At 37.3% G+C, this 27025-nt stretch overlaps 1 protein-coding gene across 2 annotated transcripts in view; it reads left to right on the top strand.

Annotated features, from left to right (window-relative positions):
- Nucleotides 1-27025, top strand: part of ADAMTSL1 (ADAMTS like 1) — a 469150-nt gene that overhangs the window by 40503 nt on the left and 401622 nt on the right. For both annotated transcript variants that reach the window (XM_033858059.2, XM_033858057.2), the window contains exon 3: nt 20326-20371. In XM_033858059.2, the coding sequence (XP_033713950.1) occupies nt 20326-20371 (46 nt within the window). The remainder of the gene's footprint in view (nt 1-20325; nt 20372-27025) is intronic.

Below are 27025 nucleotides of genomic sequence, written 5' to 3'. Positions count from 1 at the left end.
TTTCAAGTATGCAATACAGCATTGTTAACTGTCATTACCATGCTGTACTTTAGGTCTTCAGAACTCATTCATCTTGCATAACTGAAACATTGTCCCCTTTGACCAACATCTCCTCATTTCCGCCCTCTCCTCTGCACCTGGCAACCACTGTTCTGCTCTCTGCTTCTATGAGTTTTACTATTTTAGATCCCACATGTAAGCAAGGTAATTCAGTATTTGTCTCTCTGTGTCTGGCTTATTTCACTCAGCATGATGTCCTTCAGGTTCATCTATGTTGTCACAAATGGCAGGATTCCCATTTTGTTAAGACTAAATAATACCCCATTGTATGTACATACCACATTTTCCTTATCCATTCATTCATCAAGGGACCTTTAAGTTGTTTTCATATCTTGGCTATGTTATGAATGATGCTACAGTGAACACAGGTATATACCTATTCGAGACCCAGATTTCATTTCCTTTAGGTATATACCCAGTAGTGAAATTGCTGGGTCATATACTAGTTAGTTTTAATTTTTTGAGGAATCCCCATACTGCTTTTCATAATGCCTTTACCAATTTACGTTTCCGTCACCAGTGCATAAGGCTCCCTTTTCTCTACATCCTCTCCCACTTATCTTTTTGATGATAACCATTCTAACAGATGTGAGGGATATCTCCTTGTGGTTTTGATTTGCATTTCCCTGATGGTAGTGATGGTGAAGATCTTTTCATGTATCTTTTGGCCCCTTGTATGTGTTTTTTTGAGAAATGTCTATCCAGGTCCTCTGGCCATTTTTAAAATTGGGTTATTTGGGATTTTTTTTTTTACTCTTGAGTTATATGCGTTTTTAAAAACTATATTTTGGATATTAACCCCTTGTCAGACATATGGTTTGCAAATATTTTCTTCTACTAGGTAGGTTGGCTTTTCACTGTTGATTGTTTCCTTTGCTGTACAGAAGCTTTTTAGCTTGATGCAACTTCACTTGTCAAACTTTGTCTTAGTTGCCTGTGCTTTTGCTGTCATGACCAAAGAATTGTTGCTAAGACCAGTGTCAAGGCGCTTTTCTCCTATGTTTTCTTCTAGTAGTTTTACAGTTTAAAGACTTATATTTAAGTCTTTCATCTATTTTGAGTTAATTTTTGGTACTTGGTGCGAGATAAGGGTACAGTTTAATTCTTCTGCATGTGGCTATCCAGTTTTCCTAATACCGTTTATTGAAGAGACTATCTTTTCACCATTGTGTGTTCTTGGCACCTTGTCAAATATTAGTTGACTGTATAAGCACAGATATATTTCCAGGCTCTTTATTCTGTTCCATTGGTCTATATGCCTGTTTCTGTCCCAGTAACATAGTATATTGATTACTATAACTTTGTAATATAGTTTGAAATCAGGAAATGTGATGCCTCCAGCTTTGTTTTTCTTGTTCAGGTTCTGAGTTTGAAAGTATTCCCTCTTCTGTTTTTTTGGAAGAGTTTAAGAAAGATTGGCGTTAATTATTTTTAAAATATTTGATAGAATTCACCTGTGAAGCCATCTGGTCCTGGGCTTTTCTTTGTCAGGAAGTTTTAGATTACCACTTCAATATTTTTTGTTTGTTATTGGCCTGAACTAGAAAAAGGAGAACAAACTAAGCCCACAGTTAGCAGAGGAAAGAAATAATAACAACTAGGGCAAAAATAAATCAAATAGAGAATAGAAAAACAATCGAAAAGATCAACTAAACTGAGAGTTTGTTTTTTGAAAAGATGAAATTGACAAAACCTTAGCCAGACTGAGGGGAAAAAAAGGGAGAAGCTGCAAATAAATAAAATCAGAAATGAAAGAGGAGATATTACAATGGATGCTTCAGAAATTAAAAGGGTGATAGAGACTATTATGAACCATTATATGCCAAAAAATAGGATAACCTAGAAAAAATGAATAAATTCTCAGAAACATATGATCTTTAAGACTGAATCTCAGTTTTCATGCTTTCATTTAATAAATATTTATTGAACATCTACTATGTATTAGGCAAATTTCTAGGTGTAACTAAGGATATAAAGCCCAAGGGACAAGAATTTGCTGTTGGGAATTTATCATATTATTAAGTTTCTACTGATTATATTGAGTTTCTGCTGATTATAGTTGCAAGATATTTTAAGAACTAAGAGAATTTCTCCCAGTTCTGTAAATAGGTAATACATCTGTGGTGCTGGTTCTTAACCCCGGCTGTACTTTAGAGTCACCTGGAAAGCTTTATAAAAAATACAAATATCTGGACTCCACTGAAGACCGATTAAATTGGGATCTCTGGGGTTGGAGCCCTGCCATCAGTAATTTTGTAAAGGCTCTCCAAGTGACTTTAATGTGTATCCAGTGTTAGAATTGCTGCTCTATTGGAGGGCATGATAGTGAAATGATGACGTTTGTCTCCAGCTTTCTGAGAATTTAGAGGTTGGGGTTATGAAGAAAAGAAGATATTTTCTGATAAAGAGATTTCTTTATGTTTAACTTCCTCCTTCAGGTTTTTATAGAATGACTTAATCTGCAGTGTGGGAGGAAAAGTCATGGACACCAGCATGTCAGGACAATAAAAGTAGTGATTTCCTCTGTACTCCTGTGAGCTACAGCAATAACCTTTCTGTGTAGTTCTCCACTTGTCTAGTATTACTCAAGATCAACCTTGCCCTAAGTGGTGAATAGACTTCATGATTTCTGAAATTTTCTTCCATTCCATTATTAAGCTTATAGATATGACCCTTTAAACCTCCAGGTTGTTAGTGACTAAGTTAATTCCCAGTGACTGGGGTGGTTTATGCAAATTCTCTGAGATCAGCTTCCCCTCAATTTCATTGAATTTCTTAACCATAGAGTTTAACTTTCCACCTTCAATTCAGCATCTATCATTTTCCCTGTCCCCCTAAAAAAAGAAAGACTTCCTTGAATTCTCTTTCATCTGTTTGATCCCAGTTTGTATCAGTACAATAGAAGAGAGGAGTTTATCTAACTCTGTTTTCCTTAGTTTCAACCACTGGGGATGAGGGGTGCGGGATAAAGGGACGAAAGGGTGTGCGCCTGCGTGTGTGCGTGCGTGTGTGTTTGTGAGAGCGAGAGAGATTGAAATAAAAGAACACAAGATATTAAGAGGAAAAAAAAAGATACCAGAATTACATACATTGGGGAATGGATACTTTACCTAGAGACAGAAAAAAATAAGTACAGAACGCTAAGTAACATCCTATTTATGTGTGATCATCAGCTGAAGCCCGTTACTACACATGCCAAGCTCAAATAGCTTCAGGGCCAAGCTCTACCTTGGCTTTGGGGTAGGACTCATTAGTCAAGATAGAGATCCTTTCCTACGGGAAACAGTCACCTATTTGGGAACCTGACTCTTAAGAAAAACCGTGTGTTTCATTGCCTCTGATAGAAACTTTATCGTATTTTGTGGATTATCCCTTTTTTTTTTTTTTAATCAAACTACTAATTTTGAAGACTGACCCCACTCTTTCCTAGCTGTGTGACGTAGGATTAGGTTCTCAGTTTCTCTGGGATTTAGGTGGGGCTCATCTACGATGTCAAGTGGACAGTGCCTGGAACAGAATAGGTGTTCAATAAATGTTTATATTGAAAGAATGTCTAAGGCGCCCTTCAACTCCAAATCGAATGTGTGCCCCATTTTGCTGTTAGGGAGGAAGAGGAGTCTAAAACTGCTCTGCATATGAATGGTTTTAAAGAAAAATGTTATGATTCTCCAGGCCCTCATTTTGCAGTGGACATCTGGGTGATACGGGCAGATTGAAGAACTTTTGTCTCTAGCCAAAATAATTCATAAATTCCCAGTTCCAGGGCTGTATGGGGTGAGATTGTGAGAGTCCTAGAGTTTCATAATACACATTTTCCTCATGGGGAAGATGGAAAAGTTGGACTTGATGTTGCTAAAACACATTTGTTTTTATTCTCATTCTTTGCCTCTTTTGGCTACCGAGCAAATGTAAGATCATTTGCAAATCTTATGGCATGTGTGTATGTGTTATAAAGTACACGTCCGGAGCAAATGTAAGATCATTTGCAAATCTTATGGCATGTGTGTATGTGTTATAAAGTACATGTCCTTCCTGCTGGTGGATCTCTAGCCAAAGGCAGCAATCCCCAGGGCCCCCACCCCTCGCCCTCTTTCAGAGGGAACAAATGCATTGTAGTGACAAATACAACTTTGAGTAAATATGTGAAAATAAACATGTCTGTAGAAAAGAGCCAAAGTTTCTTTCCTTTGGTAGCTATTTAGTTTCGTTTTAAACTTTTCATCTTTGGTTTATTGTAGAAAGATTTTAATTGGGTTTCAGGTTCAAAAATTGGAGCAAATATGAGGCCAAAAATTCTTTGCAACCTGAAATTATCCTTATAGCATTTCCTTCTGTTCTACTCCTTCCTTCCTTCCTTCCCTCCTTCCTTCCTTCCTTCCTTCCTTCCTTCCTTGCACTTCTCAATAAATGCTTGTGGAATGCTAACAGTAAACCATGCTTCACTGGGCACTGGAGCTCAGAGATCACACGGAGGGACTGCAAAGGAGAAAAGCAAGTAACCAAAAATACATTTTCTAAAAGTGAAAAGTATCCTGGGTGGCTGCAGGCCTGTGTCCTGATCCTTTCAACTGATGGCCATGCTGCTGACTCTGTGCCTTTTCTCCTGATGAGCCCTCTTCCTACAACGCCTCGCACTGCCCATGCCCACAAACCCTCAGTGTTATTTAAAGTAACCTCCAGCAGTGGCCCCAAGTCTCACTTCACTATATTTCTAAGGCACTATGTTTGCACCACTTTTAATCACTTTTACCTAGCCTGGCTTGTGTTATAGTTATTTATAAGACCCTGTCCCCCACTAGACTGTCAGCACGATGGGCACAGGTTTTATCTTGCTTTTCTTTATGTCTTCCTGTTTTGCATAGCAGGTACTCAGTCAGTGCTGGGTGAATTGACCGAATGGACTATGGGGGCCAGTAACCTACTGCCGTACTTTAGGAAGCAGGAGCCGGGAGGGAAGGTTGTGTTTTGAATTCTCCTTTCTCCCGTCACCCTCTTGGGACTTGTATGGCCCGTACAGGACACCCCTCCTAAGATATCACCTTTGTAAGTTACTTCTGTCTCTCATCGGTCGGTCCCTTTGTCTAATACCTCCATGTTTAGTATCCAGACCACGCCCATTAGCTGTTGATGCTACATTATACCGATATGTGTTCTCCTTGGACTTGTGGATTTTTTTACAACTAAATGATAGCTTTGAGAAGGGTCAGAGGAGTCCTCATTTTTGTACCTTTCACAGTGCCTTGGCTTAGTACTGGTTCCGATTGGATGCTCAATAAATGTGTGAAGTGACTGTAAATCAGAAAGCATTCCACCAGAATTTGTGAACCAGAACGTCCTGCCCAGGGGCTCATCTTCACTTCGAGATTGCGTGTTGTATGTTGTCTCATTAGATTATCTGAGCAGTCTGCTCGGGGCAGTTTCTGGTTTTATTAGAAGCTGGGCATGATCACTGTGGTTTCCAGTGTCGTCGTTCTTGCTTTCTTCTCTTCTGATTACACGAGCACCCTCCTCATTGTCATAACCCTAGCCGATATTTGCGAGAACTCAATGCTTTGTTGTAGCATGTCTGTCTTTGAAGAACAGGCAGAGATATGTAAAATCATACTTGTTTGGGAAAAGAAATTGGCACTGGTTTTTCTAGTTGTAATTTAGAACATACCAGACACTCATAATAGCAAATAAACCAATTTGAAACTCACAGGCCAAACTCCAAACTTCAGTCTGTAGTATCCTCATGTGTATCTATATTTTAATTGAACAGCTCTGCAGCCTCTAAGCTGCTGCTCAGGAATCTGAGTTCCCTATGGTCAAGAGAAGATCAAACAACAGAGAAGATGTCATCTTAGAATGTTTTTCCTAAACCTGTGTGGTTTCCATTTAGGCTGGATTTGGTCTACATATTCAGTTTTAGTAACTCTCTCTGTGTACACAAATCGAGTCTCCAAGCGGGCACAGCATTCAGAATGTTTTTTATAATGAGAGATCAGTATAGAGCAGAAGTGTTGAATTGTAAAACTCATGTTACAGAAATACGTTACCTATGCCAAAGAAACAATTTATGGCATCGTTTTTCAGTGTGGGATTCCGTTACCCCTTCTTCTTTGCAAAATTGCTTCTTAAATTCAGCTTTCAGGCCAACTCTTCTTTTGGGTCCTTAGGCCACATTAGAGCCCCTAGCAGATCAGGAAGAACTGGTGTGACACCAGGCTCTGGTCTGTTCCCCGCCAGCTCACCTACTGATGGATGACGCCTGGCCGCGTGCCTTCTTGTTGTTTGCTGTATTATTACAACAGAAAGCATTTTCAAAAGCTGCATTTATCAAGTTGTCATAATAGTTTGGCTTGCTTATCTATCTAGCCAGAAAAAAAAAACACAAAACTCTCCCTTAGCGCTAATCTGTTTGAGCCACGTGATATATCACATGCAGAAGAGGCAGTGCAAAACAAATAGGCACCCTATATGACCTTCAGGGACCTTTCAACTAAATGCTTAAGAAGGGAGATATTTTTTATGCTCGCCTTTGTAAGTCCCATAGCACCAAAGATGTCTGTCTCCTTGTTTCAAAGGCAGTTTTCCACTGGAGGTCGTATGTGTGTTGGGGATACGTTACTCCTAGAATTTTGGCAGCTTTGTCTAATGAAGGAGCTTTAACCTTAAATGGAAAAAAACTGAAGTTTACCAGGAAGAAGGTCCAAGACACCTTTAACATTTAAGATCAGTTTTTCATAGGCAAGTGATACCAGATTAAACATTATTTGTTATGTAGACTCTTGTAAGTAAATTTCTTATTTGACATAGGTGGTTGTCTGGGAGCACGTGACTATTCAGCGGGATGGGTGTGGGTAGAATGGGATTCATGTTCAGAGTCAATATACATTCATTAAATGTTTGTTAAAAATACTTCAAATCTATTAATGTTAATAAATAAGTAGGGATGCATACTAGGACGTCTCCAATTATTCAGAGATATATAATGAATATACAATATAAGCATAGTCATGTGTAGATACTTTTTTATTGAGATATAATTGACCATATAACATTGTGTAAGTGTAAGGCATGTGAGTTGATTTGATCCATGTATATATTACAATATGATTATCACTTTAGCATTAGCTAATGCTATTATCATGTCACATAATTATTCTTTCTTTTTTTGTAGTGGGAACAATTGAGATCTAGTCTCTCAGCAACTTTCAAGTTTACAATATAGTCTTGTTGTCTATAATCACTAAGCTGTGCATTAAATCTCCAAGACTTATTTATCTACTAGTTGCAAGTTCATACCCTTAAAGGACATCTCCCCAATTCCCATGCCTCCGAGGCCCTGGTAATCACCATTCTACTCTCTGTTTTTACGTAGTTACTTTTTGAAGAAGGGACAGTGCTGAATCGATTCATCCTGTTGGGACCAAGTGCCACACAGAGTTTCCACATGAAAAAGGCTCATTTTGATTCTCATGAAAGACATTCTAAATTAGAATTAAATAATTATTTTAAACATGGAATAAAATGTAGAGCATTAAAGAATGACTTTTTTAAGCACAAGAGTGAGACAGAGAGAGTTAAGGGGAAAATGAGAACTCGGGACTTAGGAGATGCACAGGGATGGCATATCTTCTAACTCCTTTTCTCCCTGTGCAAAGCAAGACCACTACTAACCATCTGTGGTGCTCCAGAACGGACTCCAGTTCTAGCCCCTAGGTTTTCAGCATCCAGTTTGACCCCCAGATTAGGGTAGTGAGCATCTGAGGATAGCTTTACACACCATGTCCGCAGGTTCACATAGCTTCCTTTTTAATGACCAAGTTCATTGGTATCAAGTTTTCTTTCCCGAAAGAAACTGTTACGATAATATGTCATGGAACGTGAAAAGCAGCCCAGCAGTGCATTTGCACTTCTTTCTCTTGGGTGTTCTCAGAATTTGTTATTCCTCTTGAGGTCTTTGTAAAAAGCCCTAGAAATGGCAAAATATTTTAACCGGCTCCTTAGGGACACCCTCCTGCACTATGGCTCCCGTGAGTACTGAAAGTCTCGCTTGAAGTGAAGGAGGAAAACAGTGTTCCAATACTCCGTGAAGTCCCGGCTGAGGCTCTCAGTCTGCTGGTCTTGTCCAATTCATGATCATTTTCGGACCCATGGTCTAAAGGACCCAGAGTCCTTCTGGCGTAAATTGCTGACATGATTTTATGTCTGTTCTCTTGTAAAAAGCTCAGAGTGTCCTTTTGGATGACCAAAAAAAGAGATAGATAAGCAGATGGACTGTCTTACTTCAAAATTCTTTGCCCATGAGTCTGTATTTGAAAGGCAGGAGGTACTCAGAGAAATACAGTAACCTGTTCCTACTTAACAGCACCCTTTGGTTTTTGAAAATCAAAGGCAAAGCTTCATGAGCCTAACACAAGTGCAATTGTCCTTAAGAACTCTGGCATTTAATATACACATTTATCAGATTTTCTTGTAACGGTTCACTAACACCAAGGATGAGTCTGGTTGCGTCACCAGAAGGATCTGTTTGCTTAGAGAGGAGATGTGAAGAATTTTTAATTTAAATTGATGTATTTACCAGATCCTTCTTTTATTCTTAATGAGAGATGAGTCGAATATACCTTCCTCTTTTAAAGATTTATGTAAGCAGGGAGGAAAAAAGCCAACAAATGGCTAAAGCCTGGAAAGAGAGCTTTTAATTTTCCATGGCAATTCATCTCTTCTAAGGCTGTTAAATTATGGTAATAGAAACTAAGATAACATCAGGATGTTAAGTATTGGAAGAGTTTGGATGGTTTGTTATGTGTTAATTAGAGACCAATAAAGTATGCTTCAAGCCTATACTAATCTCATTATAAGTGAATTAAAATAATTCACAAATGATAGCTTGATGTTTAGGTGATTTCCTTTTCTGAGACAAGGAACTAAGCCAAAATTAATAAATGACTGGTTAGGAGTAAAGAGCTGATATAAATAAGGAAATTTCTGTACAAATTTGGTTTAAAATATATTTTTATTTATATTTTGTTCTTTTTATACTTGAACCAGTTTCTGATTTATTAATTGGTACAATATTTAACTCACTAAATATAGTCCTGTAGCTGTTTCATAGTTTTCATTGAGCAGATGCACTTACTTAAATCCTTTGTTATTGGTGGCCTACAATTTTCCTCAGAAACCATTTTGGACTGAAATTTCTAATGTTTGTTTTCATTTCCAGCGGTGAATTTTATTTTGTTAAAATGTGAAGAAAATCTTTCAGCTGTTTTCTGTTAACTGTTTTTTTAAGAATTTTTTTTAAAAACAGAAGAAAATATTTTTTACTGCATAATTCTCAGATGAGGCTTTTATGCCTAGATAAATGCCTTCAATGAAGAAATTCATGCTTGACAAGAGTTAAAATCCTTGCGGTGGAATAGTCACTTTGTTATTTAAGTCAAATTTACATTCCGCGTTAACAAACTTGAACTTTCAAAAAATACAAACTTTCCTGCCCTGAAGTTCTTTCACATTACATTTTACTGATGAGTGTGGTTCTCTTGGAGTTGTTCCCAATGTACAGGGTGTATCTAGATGTCATTTGCTTACTGGCTTTAGCAGAATTGAGAAGCAGGTTATGTACTGATGTGGAAAATAAGGTGCAGTTAACCCCCAGGCTCAGCCTCCAAGGTTTAATCTAGTGTTAGGATTTTCCACGTCTTGAGTACATCTTGCTCCTTTTGTATTATTATCGTTGTTGTATATGCTTTAGAGTTAGACACACCTGAGTTCCAATCCCTGGTTCTCTCTTTCCTGAGTAGGTATATGGCTTTCAGCCTCCTAGTCTTTCTCAGCCTCAGTTTTCTTACCTATTAAGTGGGAATAATAAAGCCTTCCAGTTGTTGGAAACTTAGAGATAATGTGTACAGAATACCTAATACTGGACCAGATACCTGTAGCAGACATTCAATATATAGTAGACGTTAGTATTAATATCATTGTCCACAATTTGATAGTGTCTTTTAATAACAAGGACTTTTCCAAACTCAAACATTACCACTTTACTATCATATTTCACTCAAATTAAATAAGCTCTCACTCAAAAAGTAATACAATACAGTGAAGGGAAGACTTAACTCAGGAGCAGAATTAAATTATTTGCAAGTCAATATTAGGTGTTAGACAATTACAGGATGTACTTTGGAAATGGTGGCAAGTGGTTTTTTCTTTGCTATGTTTTGTGTTTGTTTGTTTGTCTTAATAGTTTTATTTCTGCAGGAACCACTGATCAAAAAGTGGCTAAAGTCCAACTGAGATTGAAAGTAACATTTCTTTATATAGAATATGATACATTTATCTAAAATGAGGGTGATTTTGTAGTTTTGAAAAGTGCCAGTATTTGAAGGACAGCAAATCAATGTGGGAACAGAAAATTGAAAGGGTGTACCTGTCTGCCTTATGATTGCCCTTATAAACTTGGATTCTCTGGGATTGGGAGACTGGTGTGTGGGATAGAATTTTTTTGGAAGACATCAAATTGTAGACGGCAGGAACGAAGAGTCACATTTCCTGGGAATCAGAGAGTCTTCTTAAGGCTTATCTCGAATGAGCGAGATGACGGGATGACGGTACTCCCCCAGCTCAGCTTTTTTTTGTGGGGGGTGGTGGTGGTGAGTATAGCTGCTTTACAATATTGTGTTAGTTTCTGTTGTACAACGAAGTGAATCAGCTATATGTATACATATATCCCCTCCCTCTTGGACCTCCCTCCCATCCCCTCCCCCATCCCACCCATCTAGGTCATCACAGAGCACCGAGCTGAGCTCCCTGTGCTATATAGCAGGTTCCCACTAGCTATCTGTTTTACACATGGTAGTGTATTTATGTCAGTCCTAATCTCCCAATTCATCCCACCCTCCCCTTCCACTGCTGTGTCCACACGTCTGTTTTCTATGTCTGTGTCTCTATTCCTGCCCTGAAAATAGGTTCATCTGTACCACTTTTTTAGATTCCACATATATGCATTATTATATGATATTTGTTCTTCTCATTCTGACACACTTCACTCTGTATGACACACTCTAGGTCCATCCACATCTCTACAAATGACCCAATTTCTTTCTTCTTTATGGCTAATATTCCATTCTATATATGTACCACATCTTCTTTGTCCATTCCTCTGTCGATGGGCATTTAGGTTGTTTCCATGGCCTGGCTATTGTAAATAGTGCTTCAGTGAACAATGAGATGCATGTGTCTTTGGGAATTACGGTTTTCTCAGGGTATATGCCCAGTAATGGAATTGCTGAGTCATACTGTAGTTATATTTTTAGGTTTTTAAGGAACCTCCATATTGTCCTCCATAGTGGCTGTATCAATTTACATTCCCAACAAAAGTGCAAGAAGGTTCCCTTTTCTCCACACTCTCTCCACCATTTATTGTTTGTAGATGTTTTGATGATGGCCATTCTGACCAGTGTGAGGTGATACCTCATTGTAGTTTTGATTTGCGGTTCTCTAATAATTAGTGATGTTGAGCATCTTCTCATGTGCCTCTTGGCCATCTCTATGTCTTCTTTGGAGAAATGTCTATTTAGGTCTTCCACCCATTTTTTGATTGGATTGTTTGGGTTTTTTTATACTGAGCTGCATTAGCTGTTTATATAATTTGGAAATTAGTCCAAATATTTTTTCCAATTCTGAGGGTTGTCTTTTCGTCTTCTTTATGCTTTCCTTTGCTGTGCAAAATCTCTTAAGTTTCATTAGGTCCCATTTGTGTATTTTTGTTTTTATTTTCATTACTCTAAGAGGTGGGTCAAAAAAGATCTTGCTGTGATTTATGACAAAGAGTGTTTCTTCATATGTTTTCCTCTAAGAGTTTTATAGTGTCAGGCCTTTATAGTGTCAGGCCTTTAATCCATTTTGAGTTTATTTTTTGTATGGTATTAGGGAGTGTTCTAATTTCATTCTTTTACATGTAGCTGTCCAGTTTTCCCAGCAGCACTTATTGAAGAGACTCTCTTTTCTCCATTGTATAGTCTTGCCTCCCTTGTCATAGATTAGGTAACCATAGGTGCTTGGGTTTATCTGTGGGCTTTCTGTCCTCTTCCATTTATCTATATTTCTTTTTTGTGCCAATACCATACTGTCTTGATTACTGTAGCTTTGTAATATAGTCTGAAGTCAGAGAGCCTGATTCCTCCAGCTCCGTTTTTCTTTCTCAAGATGGCTTTGGCTACTCAGGGTCTTTCGTGTTTCCATACAAATTGTAAAATGTTTGGTTCTAGTTCTGTGGAAAATGCCATTGGTAGTTTGATAGGGTTGGCACTGAATCTGTAGATTGCTTTGGGGAGTATTGTCATTTTCACAATATTGATTCTTCCAATCCAAGAACATGGTATATCTCTCCATCTGTTTGTGTCATCTTTGACTTCTTTCATCAGTGTTTTATAGTTTTCTGCATACAGGTCTTTTGCCTCCTTAGGTAGGTTTATTCCTAGGTATTTTATTCTTTTTGTTGTGATGGTAAATGGGATTGTTTCCTTAATTTCTCTTTCTGACATTTCATTGTTAGTATATAGGAATGCATGAGATTTCTGTGCATTTATTTTGCACCCTGCAACTTTACCAAATTCATTGATGAACTCTAGTAGTTTTCTGGTGGCATCTTTAGGATTTTCTATGTATAGTATCATGTCATCTGCAAACAGTGACAGTTTTACTCCTTCTTTTCCAATTTGGATTCCTTTTATTTCTTTTTCTTCTCTGATTGCCATGGTTAGGTCTTCCAAAACTGTTGGATAATAGTGGTGAGAGTGGACATCCTTGTCTTGTTCCTGATCTTAGAGGAAATGCTTTCAGTTTTTCACCATTGTGAATGATGTTTGCTGTGGCTTTCTCATATATGGCCTTCATTATGTTAAGGTAAGTTCCCTCTATGCCCACTTTCTGGAGGGTTTGTATCGTAAATGGGCGTTGAATTTTGTCGAAAGCTTTTTCTGCATCTATTGAGATGATCATATGGTTTTTATTCTTTAGTTTGTTAATATGGTATATCACATTGATTGATTTGCATATATTGAAGAATCCTTGCATCCCTGGGATAAATCCCACTTGGTCATGGTGTATGATCCTTTTAATGTGTTGTTGGATTCTCTTTCCTAGAATTTTGTTGAGGACTTTTATGTCTATGTTCATCAGTGATATTGGTCTGTAATTTTCTTTTTTGTGATATCTTTGTCTGGTTTTGGTATCAGAGTGATGGTGGCCTTGTAGAGCGAGTTTGGCAGTTTTCCTCCCTCTGCAATTCTTTTGGAAGAGTTTGAGAAGGATAGGTGTTAGCTCTTCTCTAAATGTTTGTTAGAATTCACTTGTGAAGCCATCTGGTCCTGGACTTTTATTTCATGGATGATTTTTGATAACACTTTCAATTTCATTACTTGCGATTGGTCTGTTTATATTTTCTAATTCTTCCTGGCTCAGTCTTGGAAAGTTGTACCTTTCCAAGAATTGTCCATTTCCTCCAGGTTGTCCATTTTATTTGCATATAGTTGCTTGTAGTAGTCTCTTGTGATCCTTTGTATTTCTGCGGTGTCAGTTGTAATTTCTCCTTTTTCGTTTCTCATTTTATTGATTTGAGTCCTCTCCCTTTTTTTCTTGATGAGTCTGGCTAAAGGTTTATCAATTTTGTTTATCTTCTCAAAGAACCAGCTTTTAGTTTTATTATCTTTTCTATTGTTTTCCTTGTTTCTATTTCATTTATTTCTACTCTGATCTTTATGATTTCTTTCCCTTGGGTTATTTTGTTGTTCGTCGTCTTCTTTAGTTCCTTTAAGTGTAAGGTTAGATTTTATTTTATTTTTTTTGAGATTTTTCTTGTTTCTTGAGGTGAGATTGAATTGCTACACACTTCCCTCTTAGAACTTCTTTTTCTGCATTGCATAGGTTTTGTGTTGTTGTGTTTTCATTGTCATTTGTTTCTATGTATTTTTTTATTTCCTCTTTGATGTCTTCAGTTGTTTCTTGGTTATTTAGTAGCGTATTGTTTAGCCTCCATGTGTTTGTGTTTTTTACAGTTTTCTTTTTCCTGTAATTGATTTCTAATCTCATAGTGTTGTGGTCAGAAAACATGCTTGATACAATTTTCTTAAGTTTTCTGAGGCTTGATTTGTGCCCCAAGATGTGATCTATCCTGGAGAGTGTTCCATGTGCATGTGAGAAGAACTGCCACTTTCAGGTGGAAAGTCCTGTAAATATCAATTAAATCTATCTGGTCTTATGTGTCATTTAAAGCCTGTGTTTCCTTATTTATTTTCTGCCTGGATGCTCTGTCCATTGGTTTAAGTGGGGGTGTTAAAGTCTCCCACTTTCATTGTGTTACTGTAGATTTCCCCTTTTATGGCTGTTAGCTTTTTCCTTATGTATTGAGATGCTCCTGTATTCGGTGTATAAATATTTATTATTGTTCTATCTTCTTCTTGGATTGATACTTTGATCATTATGTAGTGTCTTTTTTGTCTCTTGTAACAATCTTTATTTTAAAATCTATCTTATCTGATATCAGTATTGCTACTCCAGCTTTCTTTTGATTTTCATTTTCATGGAATATCCTTTTCCATCCCTTCACTTTTAGTCTGTATGTGTCCCTAGGTCTGAAGTGGGTCTCCTATAGACAGCATATAGATGGGTCTTGTTTATGTATCCATTCAGCCAGTCTGTGTGTTTTGGTTGGAGCATTTAATGCATGTACATTAAAGGTAATTATCAATATGTATGTTCCTATTACCATTTTGTTAATTGTTTTGGGTTTGCGGTTCTTTTTCTTCTCTTGTGTTTCCTGCCTAGAGAAGTTCCTTTAGCATTTGTTGTAAAGTTGGTTTGGTGGTACCGAGTTCTCTTAGCTTTTGCTTGTCTGTAAAGCTTTTGGTTTCTCCATTGAATCTGAATGAGATCCTTGCTGGGTAGAGTAATCTTCATTGTAGGTTTTTTCCTTTCATCACTTTAAATATGTCCTGCCACTCCCTTCTGGCCTGCAGAGTTTCTCCTGAAAAATCAGCTGATAACCTTATGGGGATCCCCTTGTATGTTATTTGTTGCTTTTACCTTGATGCTTTTAATATTTTGCTTTGAATTTAATTTTTTTTAGTTTGATTAATATGTGTCTTGGCATGTTTCTCCTTGAGTTTATCCTGCCTGGGACTCTGCAGTTCATGGACTTGGGTGGCTATTTCCCTTTTCATGTTAGGGAAGTTTTCAACTATAATCTCTTCAAATATTTTCTCAGACCCCTTCTCTTTCTATTCTTCTTCTGGGGCCCCTATTATTCAAATATTGGTACGTTTAATATTGTCCCAGAAGTCTCTGAGACTGTCATCATTTCTTTTCACTCTTTTCTCTTTATTCTGCTCCTCAGCAGTTATTTCCAGCATTCTGTCTTCCAGCTCACTTATTTGTTCTTCTGCTTCAGTTATTCTGCTATTGATTCCTTCTAGTGTATTTTTCATTTCAGTTATTGTGCTGTTCCTCACTGTTTGTTTGTTCTTTAGTTCTTCTAGGTCCTTGTTAATCATTTCTTGTATTTTCTCAATCTGTGCCTCCATTCTACTTCCAAGATTTTGGATCATCTTTACTATCATTACTCTGAATTCTTTTTCAGGTAGGTTGCCTATTTCCTCTTCATTTATTTGGTCTTTTATTTGATCTTCACTCCTTCGTCTGTAACATATTCTTTTGTTGTCTCATTTTTTTGATGGGTGGGGCTGTGTGCCTGTCTTGCTGCTTGTTTTGCCTGAGGCGTCCAGCACTGGAGTTTGCAGGCAGTTGGGTAGAGCGGGGTCTTGGTGCCCTGATGAGGACCACTGGGAGACCTCACACTGATCAGTATTCCCTGGGGCCTGAGGTTCTCTGTTAATCCAGTGGTTTGGTCTCCGTGCTCCCACCACAGAAGCTCAGGCCCGACCCCTGGCCTGGAAACCAAGATTCCGCAAGCTGTGCAGCATGGCAAAAAAAAAGAAAGGCAACAAACAAAAAGGAGGAGAACAATAACAAAGAATAAAAATACAATAAAATTAGAAAAATAAAAAATGTATTACAAAAAATAAAAATATAAGTGAAACAACAGAAAGAAGGCAAAACAGAACCACAACGGCCAAAAAAAAAAACCCCGAAAAGGACTTGGTGGGGGTCGGGGGGGTAGGCAAGGGAGGGCAGGGCTGGGGATCAGGAACTGTGCAGCCAGAAAAGGCCCTGGGGGTGGGGTGGGGGGCATGGCTTAGGCTCAGCATGGCCAGAGGGGGCCCTGGAGGACAGTGGTTCAGGTCTGGGACCTCAGTAGGCTTGCCAGGCCCGAGTGGGTGGGGGAAATGCTATCCGCATTCCCCTCTGATCCCCTGATCCCCCCGAAGGTCTCTCCCTGTCCCTGCTAATCCCCACTCTGTGGGTGGGCCCCTCCTAGTATGGGAACCCCTCTCTTCCCCCACCGCCGTTTGTTTTTGTTTTGTTTTTGCTAAATGAGAAGCATTTAATTCAATCTTTTACATTATATGCTTACTTTTCCTGTTACCCAAGGATGCTTTTTTTAAATTATTGAACTATAGTTGATTTATAATATTATGTTAGTTTCAGGCATACATCAAAGTGATTCAGATATCTGTATCTATATATCTATATATCTGTATCTATCTATATATATGTTTTCTTTTACAGATTTTTTTCCATTGTAGGTTATTACAAGCTACTGAATATAGTTCCCTGTGCTATACAGTAAATCCTTGTTGTTTATCTATTTTATATATAGTAGTGTGTATATGTTAATCCCAAACTCCTAATTGGTCCTCCCCTGCATTTCCCCTTTGGTAACCATAAGTTTGTTTTCTATATTTGTGAGTCTGTTTCTGTTTTGTAAATAAGTTTAATTATATTATTTTTTTAGATTCCATATATAAGTGCTATTATATACTATTTGTATTTATTTGACTTACTTCACTTAGTATGATAATCTCTAGGTCCATCTCAAGGATGCTTTTAGAACATACGTAGTAGGTATTCATAGTTTAAAATATCTGGGAAAAGGCTCATTTAAATTATTGAACTAGATGTTTTTCTGCTTTTTAATTTTTTTAGTAAGCATTATCTCTAATAACCCCATTGACGTTTGGATAGAACTTTTGTGAGTTATCTCAGTTGGTGATCACAACTTCAGGCACTGCTGTTTCCTTATACAGTGATATCCAGTTGACAGATGAGGAAGCAAAAACCCTGAGAGGACAAGAGGCTTACGCAAGGGGAAGAGCAAAGTCTGTGACTCAGATTGTCAAACTCCTAATTCAGATGTGTTTCCATTATTCCTTTCAGGGAGATAAGGTTAGGAAAAGAAAATAAAAGGAGGGTGAAAAACATAGCATTTTAAGATCTTCATGATTAATGCCAGAGTTCACTTTTTTAAGGCAAGAAGTCATCATTGGATCTCCTTTGTTTTAAAACCTTCAGTGGTTCCCCTCTGCCTATTGCAAAGTTCACAGTTAGAAGGCTTTTTTTTAATCTCTGTCAGTTCCCCACATACACCCAAAACTACACAACCAAACCGCTTGAAAATGTACAAACACACCATATCTTTTCTTTCCTCTATGCCTTTGCCTATGATTTCTTCTCCACGTATCCATCACCCTCTTTTAATATCTATTATATTTTTACATCTATTATATAATTAATTTATTTGTTAAATGTCTATATAATGCTTACTATGTGTGAGGCACTGTTTGAAGTGCTTCACAAATATTAACCCAGTTACTCCTCATAATAATCCCAGGGGATAAGCAATATTATCCTATTTTAAAGATGACAAAACTGAGGTATAGAAACTAAGGAATCAGGATTCCAGAAAGAAGGTTCTGCTGTCAAACTGGGTACTCTTAACCACTACAGTATGTCACATATGCACTAGGAATTTCAAAATTGAAAAACATATCACATTCAGCCAACACTGATGTCTACATGGCATGCTACCAAAGGCGTCCAGGTCATAGCATTAATTACCTTGTAAATTTACCATCAATTGGAGCCTAGCTCTCATCTTTTTAAACTCAGAAACCTGATATTTTTCAGCAGTCATACCAAGAACAAATCCTTCTCTTGGAGGTGGACTTGCAATGACTTGGCCTGTGAGGTTAATATTTCAAGTTAAAATGCCAATTTATTAACTTACAGTGAGAAGTAGAACTGTCCATAACATGGACCATTCCCATGTCAGCATGACCAGTGCCTCTGCCTCTTAGCAGTCATGTAAAAACAGACCACTTGGCAAATTGCCAAGTGGCAAATTGCTTGGCAAATTGCTTTGCTCAACACGGCATTGTAATAAAGAATATTTCTGAGATGAGCAAAAAATTCACTGGCATCAGCTAGGTTAGTGTGAGGCATCTGGACTGTGATAGCAACAGCCTAGCCAAGGGGATCAGGAGGACGTGAAGTTCATTGGCCCTTAGCCTGGGACATTGCTGGGCTGGGCACTGGCAACCTAGTATCTCTTCCATTCTCCTTTTTTTCTATGATTCTGGCCAGCCCTTTTTTTCCTTTGTTACATTCTACTGTTGAGTGCATATTAATATAGTCAGTCTGGTTACAGTCAAGTCTTCAAGCCTGGGACCTTTCTATCTCTCTAAGATAGCCTTTGTGTAATTGTATTTTCAGGTGACATTTTCTTTTTGATGACATTCTTGAGACCTAACACAAATACTATCTAGCATTTTTTACACTGAATTATATGAATATTTTCTTAATAGCGAAGACCAAGTCATGCTCATTCTTCTTTGTATTCCCGGAAGTAAATGTATTGCCCAGTATATAATAGGAGCTCAATGGGCGTGTGCTGAACAAACAAGTGAATTAGGGGGCAGTAAAGCATCACGGTTATGAGTGTAAGCTCTGAATGGCTCGGTTTCAAATCTCAGCTCTATTACTTAATAGTTGTGTGATTTTGGCAAGTTACTTAACCTCCCTAAGCTTACATTTTCTCTTCTGTAAAATGGGTATAATGATAGTACCCTGTCTCCCAGTGTTCTTGAGAAGAGTAAATAAATTAATACATATAACAAACTTAGAAATATACCTGGAATTCCATAACTATTAGTTATTAGTATGATAATTCTCTCAGAATTTCATATTTTACTTGTTTTTTTTATAAGTGTGACTTATTTTGAAAGAGCAGAGTACTGCTGTTCCTAAGTGTCATCATTGAACATTTAATAAAAAATTGATTGTTTTTGTTCACAAGAGTTCAGTAAAATGGAAACTCCCATATATTGCTGGTGGGAGAATGCAATGGTACAACCTTTATGGAACGCAATTTGGCAATATTTATCAAGAGCCTTATAAAAGTTCTTTCCCTTTAGTGCTGTAATTTCCCTTCTAGAAACTTATCTCTCCTAAAGACATAGTCAGAAACTTGGATAAAACATACGCATGGACATGGTTTATCACATGATCACTTACCAAACCCCAAATTAGAAACTACTTAAATGACAAGAAATGGAAGAATGATTACACAAGTTATATCATTTGATGGAATAGTATGTAGCTCTCAAAATGATGTCTTTAAAGTTATTTAGTAGTGTGGAAAAATAACTCCAAAAATTTTTACGTGGAAGAAAAGCAAGCTATAAAATTGTATAAGTGATGTTATTTCCTCTGCATTGGAAAGAAATTAATAAATCAAAATAATAGTGATTATCTTTAGATGAGACAGCTATGGGGGATTTTCGTTCTTTTGCGTCATCTTTCTTTTCTAAAACCTCCACAATGAGGATGTACTTTAGAAATGAAGATAACTCTTTAAGAATTATGACTTTCATATTCTTAGATGTGTAATCTTAAAAGCCATGTTGAATGTTAAGTCCAATTTTTATCATATTCTAAATGTAAGATCTGTCATATTAGTGAAACCTATCTTTAGTTTTATACCAGAGATAATTAACAGAGGATTCATTTAATATTAATATTTATCAGAAAACCTTGCATTAAATCTATTTGATTAAATAAGAACTCATTACAAGTACTTACTTTGACAACTTTTGAAGCAAAATGAATGCTTAGTTTCAACCCTTATAGAGAAATCAATTTATGTATACAACTCCTTGAGGTCTGCTCAATTTAACATTTGATACTAATTCCTCTAAGAGCATACTCAGAAGAAAAGAGAGGCTTTTATATTGGTACTGAGAGGAAATGGTTTTTGTAACAAAACAGTTCAAATTTGGGGCCCTTCATAGGTAGTAATGAGTTTTTTTTTTTTTTTTTTCCTAGGAGCTGTGAGGGAAGAAATATCCGATATAGAACATGCAGTAATGTGGTAAGTATTAAGGTTCTATGATTGTGATAAGGTATTTATTTTATTTTATTTTATTTTTTATACAGCACGTTCTTATTAGTCATTCATTTTATATACATCAGTGTATACACGTCAATCCCAATCTCCCAATTCATCCCACCACCACCCCCCGCCGCTTTTCCCCCTTGGTGTCCATACGTTTGTTCTCTGCATCTGTGTCTCAATTTCTGCCCTGCAAACTGGTTCATCTGTATTATTTTTCTAGCTTCCACATATATGCGTTAATATACTATATTTGTTTTTCTCTTTCTGACTTATTTCACTCTGTATGACAATCTCTAGATGCATCCATATCTCAACAAATAACCCAATTTCATTCCTTTTCATGGCTGAGTAATATTCCATTGTATATATGTACCACATCTTCTTTATCCATTCATCTGTCAGTGGGCATTTAGGTTGCTTCCATGACCTGGCTATTGTAAATAGTGCTGCAATGAACATTGGGGTGTCTGTGTCTTTTTGAATTATGGTTTTCTCTGTGTATATGCCCAGTAGTGGGATTGCAAGGTCATATGGTAATTCTATTTTTAGTTTTTTAAGGAACCTCCATAGAGTTCTCCATAGTGGCTGTATCCCACCAACAGTGCAAGAGGGTTCCCTTTTCTCCACACCCTCTCCAGCATTTGTTGTTTGTAGATTTTCTGATGATGCCCATTCTAACTGTTGTGAGGTGATACCTCACTGTAGTTTTGATTTGCATTTCTCTAATAATTAGTGATGTTGAGCAGCTTTTCATGTGCTTCTTAGCCATCTTAATGTCTTCTTTGGAGAAATGTCTGTTTAGGTCTTCTGCCCATTTCTGAATTGGGTTGTTTGTTTTTTTAATATTGAGCTGCATGAGCTGTCTATGTATTTTGAAGATTAATCCTTTGTCTGTTGATTCATTTGCAAATATTTTCTCCCATTCTGAGGGTTGTCTTTTCTTCTTGTTTATGGTTTCCTTTGCTGTGCAAGAGCTTTTAAGTTTCGTTAAGTCCCATTTGTTTATTTTTGTTTCTATTTCCAGTACTCTAGGAGGTGGATCAAAAAAGATCTTGCTGTGATTTATGTCAAAGAGTGTTCACCTCTGTTTTCCTCTAAGAGATTTATAGTGTCTGGTCTTACATTTAGGTCTCTAATCCATTTTGAGTTTATTTTTGTGTATGGTGTTACGGAGTGTTCTATTTTCATTCTTTTACATGTAGCTGTCCAGTTTTCCCAGCACCACTTATTGAAGAGACTGTGTCTTTTCTCCATTGTATATCATTGCCTCCTTTGTCATAGATTAGCTGACCATGGGTGTGTGGGTTTATATCTGGGCTTTCTATCTCTTTCCATTGATCTGTATTTCTGTTTTACTGACAGTACCATATAGTCTTGATTACTGTAGCTTTGTAGTATAGTCTGAAGTCAGGGAGTCTGATTCCTCCAGCTCTGCTCTTTTCCCTCAAGACTTCTTTGGCTATTCGGGGTCTTTTATGTCTCCATACAAATTGTTAAATGTTTGGTTCTAGTTCTGTGAAAAATGCCATTGGTAGTTTGATAGGGTTGGCACTGAATCTGTAGATTGCTTTGGGGAGTATTGTCATTTTCACAATATTGATTCTTCCAATCCAAGAACATGGTATATCTCTCCATCTGTTTGTGTCACCTTTAATTACTTTCATCATTGTCTTACAGTTTTCTGCATACAGGTCTTTCATCTCCTTAGGTAGGTTTATTCCTAGGTATTTTATTCTTTTTGTTGCAGTGGTAAATGGAAGTGTTTCCTGAATTTCTCTTTCAGATTTTCATTGTTAGTGTATAGGAATGCAAGAAATTTCTGTGCATTAATTTTGTATCCTGCTACTTTACCGGATTCATTGAATAGCTCTAGTAGTTTTCTGGTAGCATCTTTAGGATTCTCTATGTATAGTATCATGTCATCTGCAAACAGTGACAGTTTTAATTCTTCTTTTCCTATTTGGATTCCTTTTATTTCTGTTTCTTCTCTGATTGCCGTGGCTAGGACTTCCAAAACTATGTTGAATAATAGTGGTGAGAGTGGACATCCTTGTCTTGTTCCTGATCTTAGAGGAAATGCTTTCAGTTTTTCACCATTGAGAATGATGTTTGCTGTGGGCTTGTTGTATATGGCCTTTATTATGTTTAGGTAGTTTCCCCCTATGCCCACCTTCTGGACAGTTTTTATCATAAATGAGTGTTGAATTTTGTCAAAAGGTTTTTCTGCATCTATTGAGATGATTATATGGTATTTCTTCTTCAATTTGTTAATATGGTGTATTACATTGATTGACTTGCATATGTTGAAGAATCCTTGCATCCCTGGGAAAAATCCCACTTGATCATGGTGTGTGATCCTTTTAATGTGTTGTTGTATTCTGTTTGCTGGTATTTTGTTGAGGATTTTTGCATCTATATTCATTGGTGATATTGGTCTGTAATTTTCTTTTTTTGTAGTATCTTTGTCTGGTTTTGGTGTCAGGGTGATGGTGGCCTCATAGATTGAGTTTGGGAGTGTTCCTTCCTCTGCAGTTTTTTGGAAGAGTTTGAGAAGGATGGGTGTTAGCTCTTCTCTAAATGTTTGATAGAATTCACCTGTGAAGCCATCTGGTCCTGGACTTCTGTTTGTTGGAAGATTTTTAATCACAGTTTCAATTTCATTACTTGTGATTGGTCTGTTCATATTTTCTATTTCTTCCTTGTTCAGTCTTGGAAGGTTATACATTTCTAAGAATTGTCCATTTCTTCCAGGATGTCCATTTTATTGGCATAGAGTTGCTTGTAGTAGTCTGTTAGAATGCTTTGTATTTCTGCGGTGTCTGTTGTAACTTCTCCTTTTTCATTTCTAATTTAATTGATTTCAGTCTTCTCCCTCTTTTTCTTGATGAGTCTGACTAATGGTTTATCAATTTTGTTTATCTTCTCAAAGAACCAGCTTTTAGTTTTACTGATCTTTGCTATTCTTTTCTTTGTTTCTATTTCATTTTTTTGTGCCCTGATCTTTATGATTTCTTTCCTTCTGCTAGCTTTGGGTTTTGTTTGTTCTTCTTTCTCTAGTTTTTAGGTGTGAGCTTACATTATTTATTTGAGATTTTTCTTGTTTTTTGGGGTAGCCTTGTAAAGCTACAAACTTCCCTCTTAGAACTGCTTTTGCTGCATCCCATAGGTTTTGGATCGTCATGTTTTCATTGGTATTTGTCTCTAGGTAGTTTTTGATTTCGTCTTTGATTTCTTCACTGATCACTTGGTTATTTACTAACGTATTGTTTAGCCTCCATGTGTGTCTGTTTTTTATGGTTTTTTCCCTGTAATTTATTTCTAATCTCATAGTATTGTGGTCAGAAAAGATGCTTGATATGATTTCAATTTTCTTAAATTTACTGAGGCTTGATTTGTGACCCAAGATGTGATCTATCCTGGAGAATGTTCTGTGTGCTCTTGCAAATAAAGTGTAATCTGCTGTTTTGGGTGGAATGTCCTATAAATATCGATTAAATCTATCTGGTCTATTGTGTCATTTAAAGCTTCTATTTCCTTATTTATTTTCATTTTGGATGATCTGTCCATTAGTTTAAATGAGGTGTTAAAGTCCCCCACTATTAATTTGTTACTGTTGATTTCCCCTTTTATAGCTGTTAGCAGTTGCCTTATGTATTGAGGTGCTCCTATGTTGGGTGCATATATATCTATAATTGTTATATTTTCTCCTTGGATTGATCCCCTGATCATTATGTAGTGTCCTTCCTTGTCTCTTGTAACATTCTTTATTTTAAAGTCTATTTTATCTGATATGAGTATTGCTACTCCAGCTTTCTTTTGATATCCATTTGCATGGAATATCTTTTTCCATCCCCTCACTTTCAGTCTGTATGTGTGCCTAGGTCTGAAGTGGGTCTCTTGTAGACAGCATATATATGGGTCTTGTTTTTGTGTCCTTTCAGCAAGCCTGTGTCTTTTGGTTGGAGCATTTAATCCATTCACCTTTAGGGTAATTATCGATACGTATGTTCCTATGACCATTTTCTTAATTGTTTTGGGTTTGTTTTTTTAGGTCCTTTTCTTCTCTTGTATTTCCCACTTAGAGAAGTTCCTTTAGCATTTGTTGTAGAGCTGGTTTTGTGGTGCTGAATTCTCTTATCTTTCGCTTGTCTTTGAAGCTTTTGATTTCTCCATTGAATCTGAATGAGATCCTTGCCAGGTAGTGTAATTTTGGTTGTAGGTTCTTCACTTTCATCACTTTAAGTATATCATGCTACTCCCTTCTGGCTTGTAGAGTTTCTGCTGAGAAATCAGCTGTTAACCTTATGGGAGCTCCCTTGTATGTTATTTGCCTTTTTTCCTTGCTGCTTTCAATAATTTTTCTTTGTCTTTATTTTTTGTCAGTTTGATTATTATGTGTCTCAGCGTGTTTCTCCTTGGGTTTATCATGTGGGACTCTCTGCGCTTCCTGGACTTGGGTGGCTATTTCCTTTCCCATGTTAGGGAAATTTTCGACTGTAATCTCTTTAAATATTTTCTGTGGTCCTTTCTCTCTCTCTTCTCCTTCTGGGACCCCTATAATGTGAATGTTGTTGCATTTAATGTTGTCCCAGAGGTCTCTTAGGCTTTCTTCATTTCTTTTCATTCTTTTTTCTTTATTCTGTTCCGCAGCAGTGAATTCCACCATTCTGTCTTCCAGGTCACTTATCCGTTCTCTGCCTCAGTTATTCTGCTATTGATTCCTTCTAGTGTAGTTTTCATTTCAGTTATTGTACTGTTCTTCTCTGTTTGTGTGTTCTTTAATTCTTCTAGGTCTTTGTTAAACATTTCTTGCATCTTCTCGATCTTTACCTCTATTCTTTTTCCAAGGTCCTGGATCATCTTCACTATCATTATTCTGAATTCTTTTTCTGGAAGGTTGCCTATCTCCACTTCATTTAGTTGTTTTTTCTTGGTTTTATCTTGTTCCTTCATCTGGTACGTAGCTCTCTGCCTTTTCATCTTGTCTATGTTTCTGTGAATGTGGTTTTTGTTCCACAGGCTGCAGGATTGTAGTTCTTCTTGCTTCTGCTCTCTGCCCTCTGGTGGATGAGGCTATCCTGTTAGTAATGGAGGGTCTCCTGCAGAGTCAGGGGGTGGTTGTGTCTCATCGTAAGGACAAGGACACTGGCAGTAGAAGTTCTGGGAAGTACTTCTTGGCATGAGCCCTCCCAGAGTCCACCATTAGCCCCACCAAGGAGCCCAGGTGATAAGGTATTTTTTTAAGCACTGACTAATGCTAAAGAGTTTCACGTATCCTGAGCAGAAATCAACCAAGTAGTATTTCAACAAGAGTTATTTCACAGTGTATGGATTATTCACATCAAAAAAATAGGTATTTTTAATGTTCCTCAATACAAACTTTTAATCATTTGGCCAGATTGAAACTTCAGAATAAGGAATCTCTGTTTCCTCTCTGCTTTCTGGCTTTTCACATCCAGGTCTCTTGAGAACAAATAAGAGGAATGATAAAAGGGAAACCACTTGGGCATCATGAAATAAATATCAGTTAATCAAACTCAGATTTGCCAAATTCATTTGTTTAGCAAATACTATTCAATGCCAACTGTGTGAGGCACGGCACTACTACAAGGATAAATAGCATGTGGTCACTGTCTTAAAACATCTGTTTTACGGTAATGGATGTAGAAAGAGAAGACAGATGTGCACATAACCACATCCTAGGGCAAAATATGACAAACGTAGTAAGAAAGGGATAAAGTTCTTGTGGGTTAAAAGCAGAGAGAAATCTGAAGGGCCTTCAAGGAGGAGGTGATTTGAGGTAGGGCTAAGAAGGCTAGGAGCGCTGTGACTGGCTCAGATTGGGTGGGAGGGGATGACAACCAGTCCAAATGGAGGAGACATAATGGGCAACTTTGGAAACAAGAATGTTGAAGGTGTATTCTGAACATGAATTTGGGTAGGATTGTGCTTAGAGGTATGGAAGAGAAGAATTGAAAGGTATTTTGAGGTTACACCATGACCGGATTTGAATGTTAAGCTTCTGAGTTTATATTAGTTCAGTGAGTAATGGAGGGTCACCAGAGATTGTGGAGCGAGAGAAGGATATTGTAGAGTTCCACTTTAGGAAGTTTATTTCTGTGGTGATATGAGGGTTGCACTGGAACAGGAAACAGGTGGGAAGCAAGAAGTAATGAGGGCTGAAACCAGGAGGAAATAGATATAGGAGAGAACAAAATTAAGGTCACTCTGCACAACTTAACAAGTGATTTAAATGAGAGTGATGAGTTGAAATGGGAATAAAGGAAACAGAGGCATATGCGTGTTTAGAGCTCTAGCACTCCCTGATCCCTCTGTTGGAAAAGCTCTTTCTTTGATATTTGCATGATGGGCATCTTATTTATTCCGATCTCAGCTCAGATACCATTTCCTCAAAGAGGTTTCCGTGTCCACCTTATCTAATGTGGTGGTCCCACTGCCTGGCCCCATTCCTCACAATAGTCAATCAACCACATTTTACTTTTTTTGTTAAAGGTCTTATCTCTACCAGAATTTATCTTATTTGATTACTTGTTGGTGTTCTGCTTTCCCACTCTCGAATGTAAACTCCATGAGGATAGAGCCTCGTCCACCTTGTCCACTCCTTCATCC

Source organism: Tursiops truncatus, chromosome 6 (genome assembly GCF_011762595.2).
Source record: "Tursiops truncatus isolate mTurTru1 chromosome 6, mTurTru1.mat.Y, whole genome shotgun sequence".
Taxonomy (NCBI): domain Eukaryota; kingdom Metazoa; phylum Chordata; class Mammalia; order Artiodactyla; family Delphinidae; genus Tursiops; species Tursiops truncatus.
Note: the sequence above shows the minus strand (reverse complement) of the source record. Positions and strands in the feature narration are given on the sequence as shown.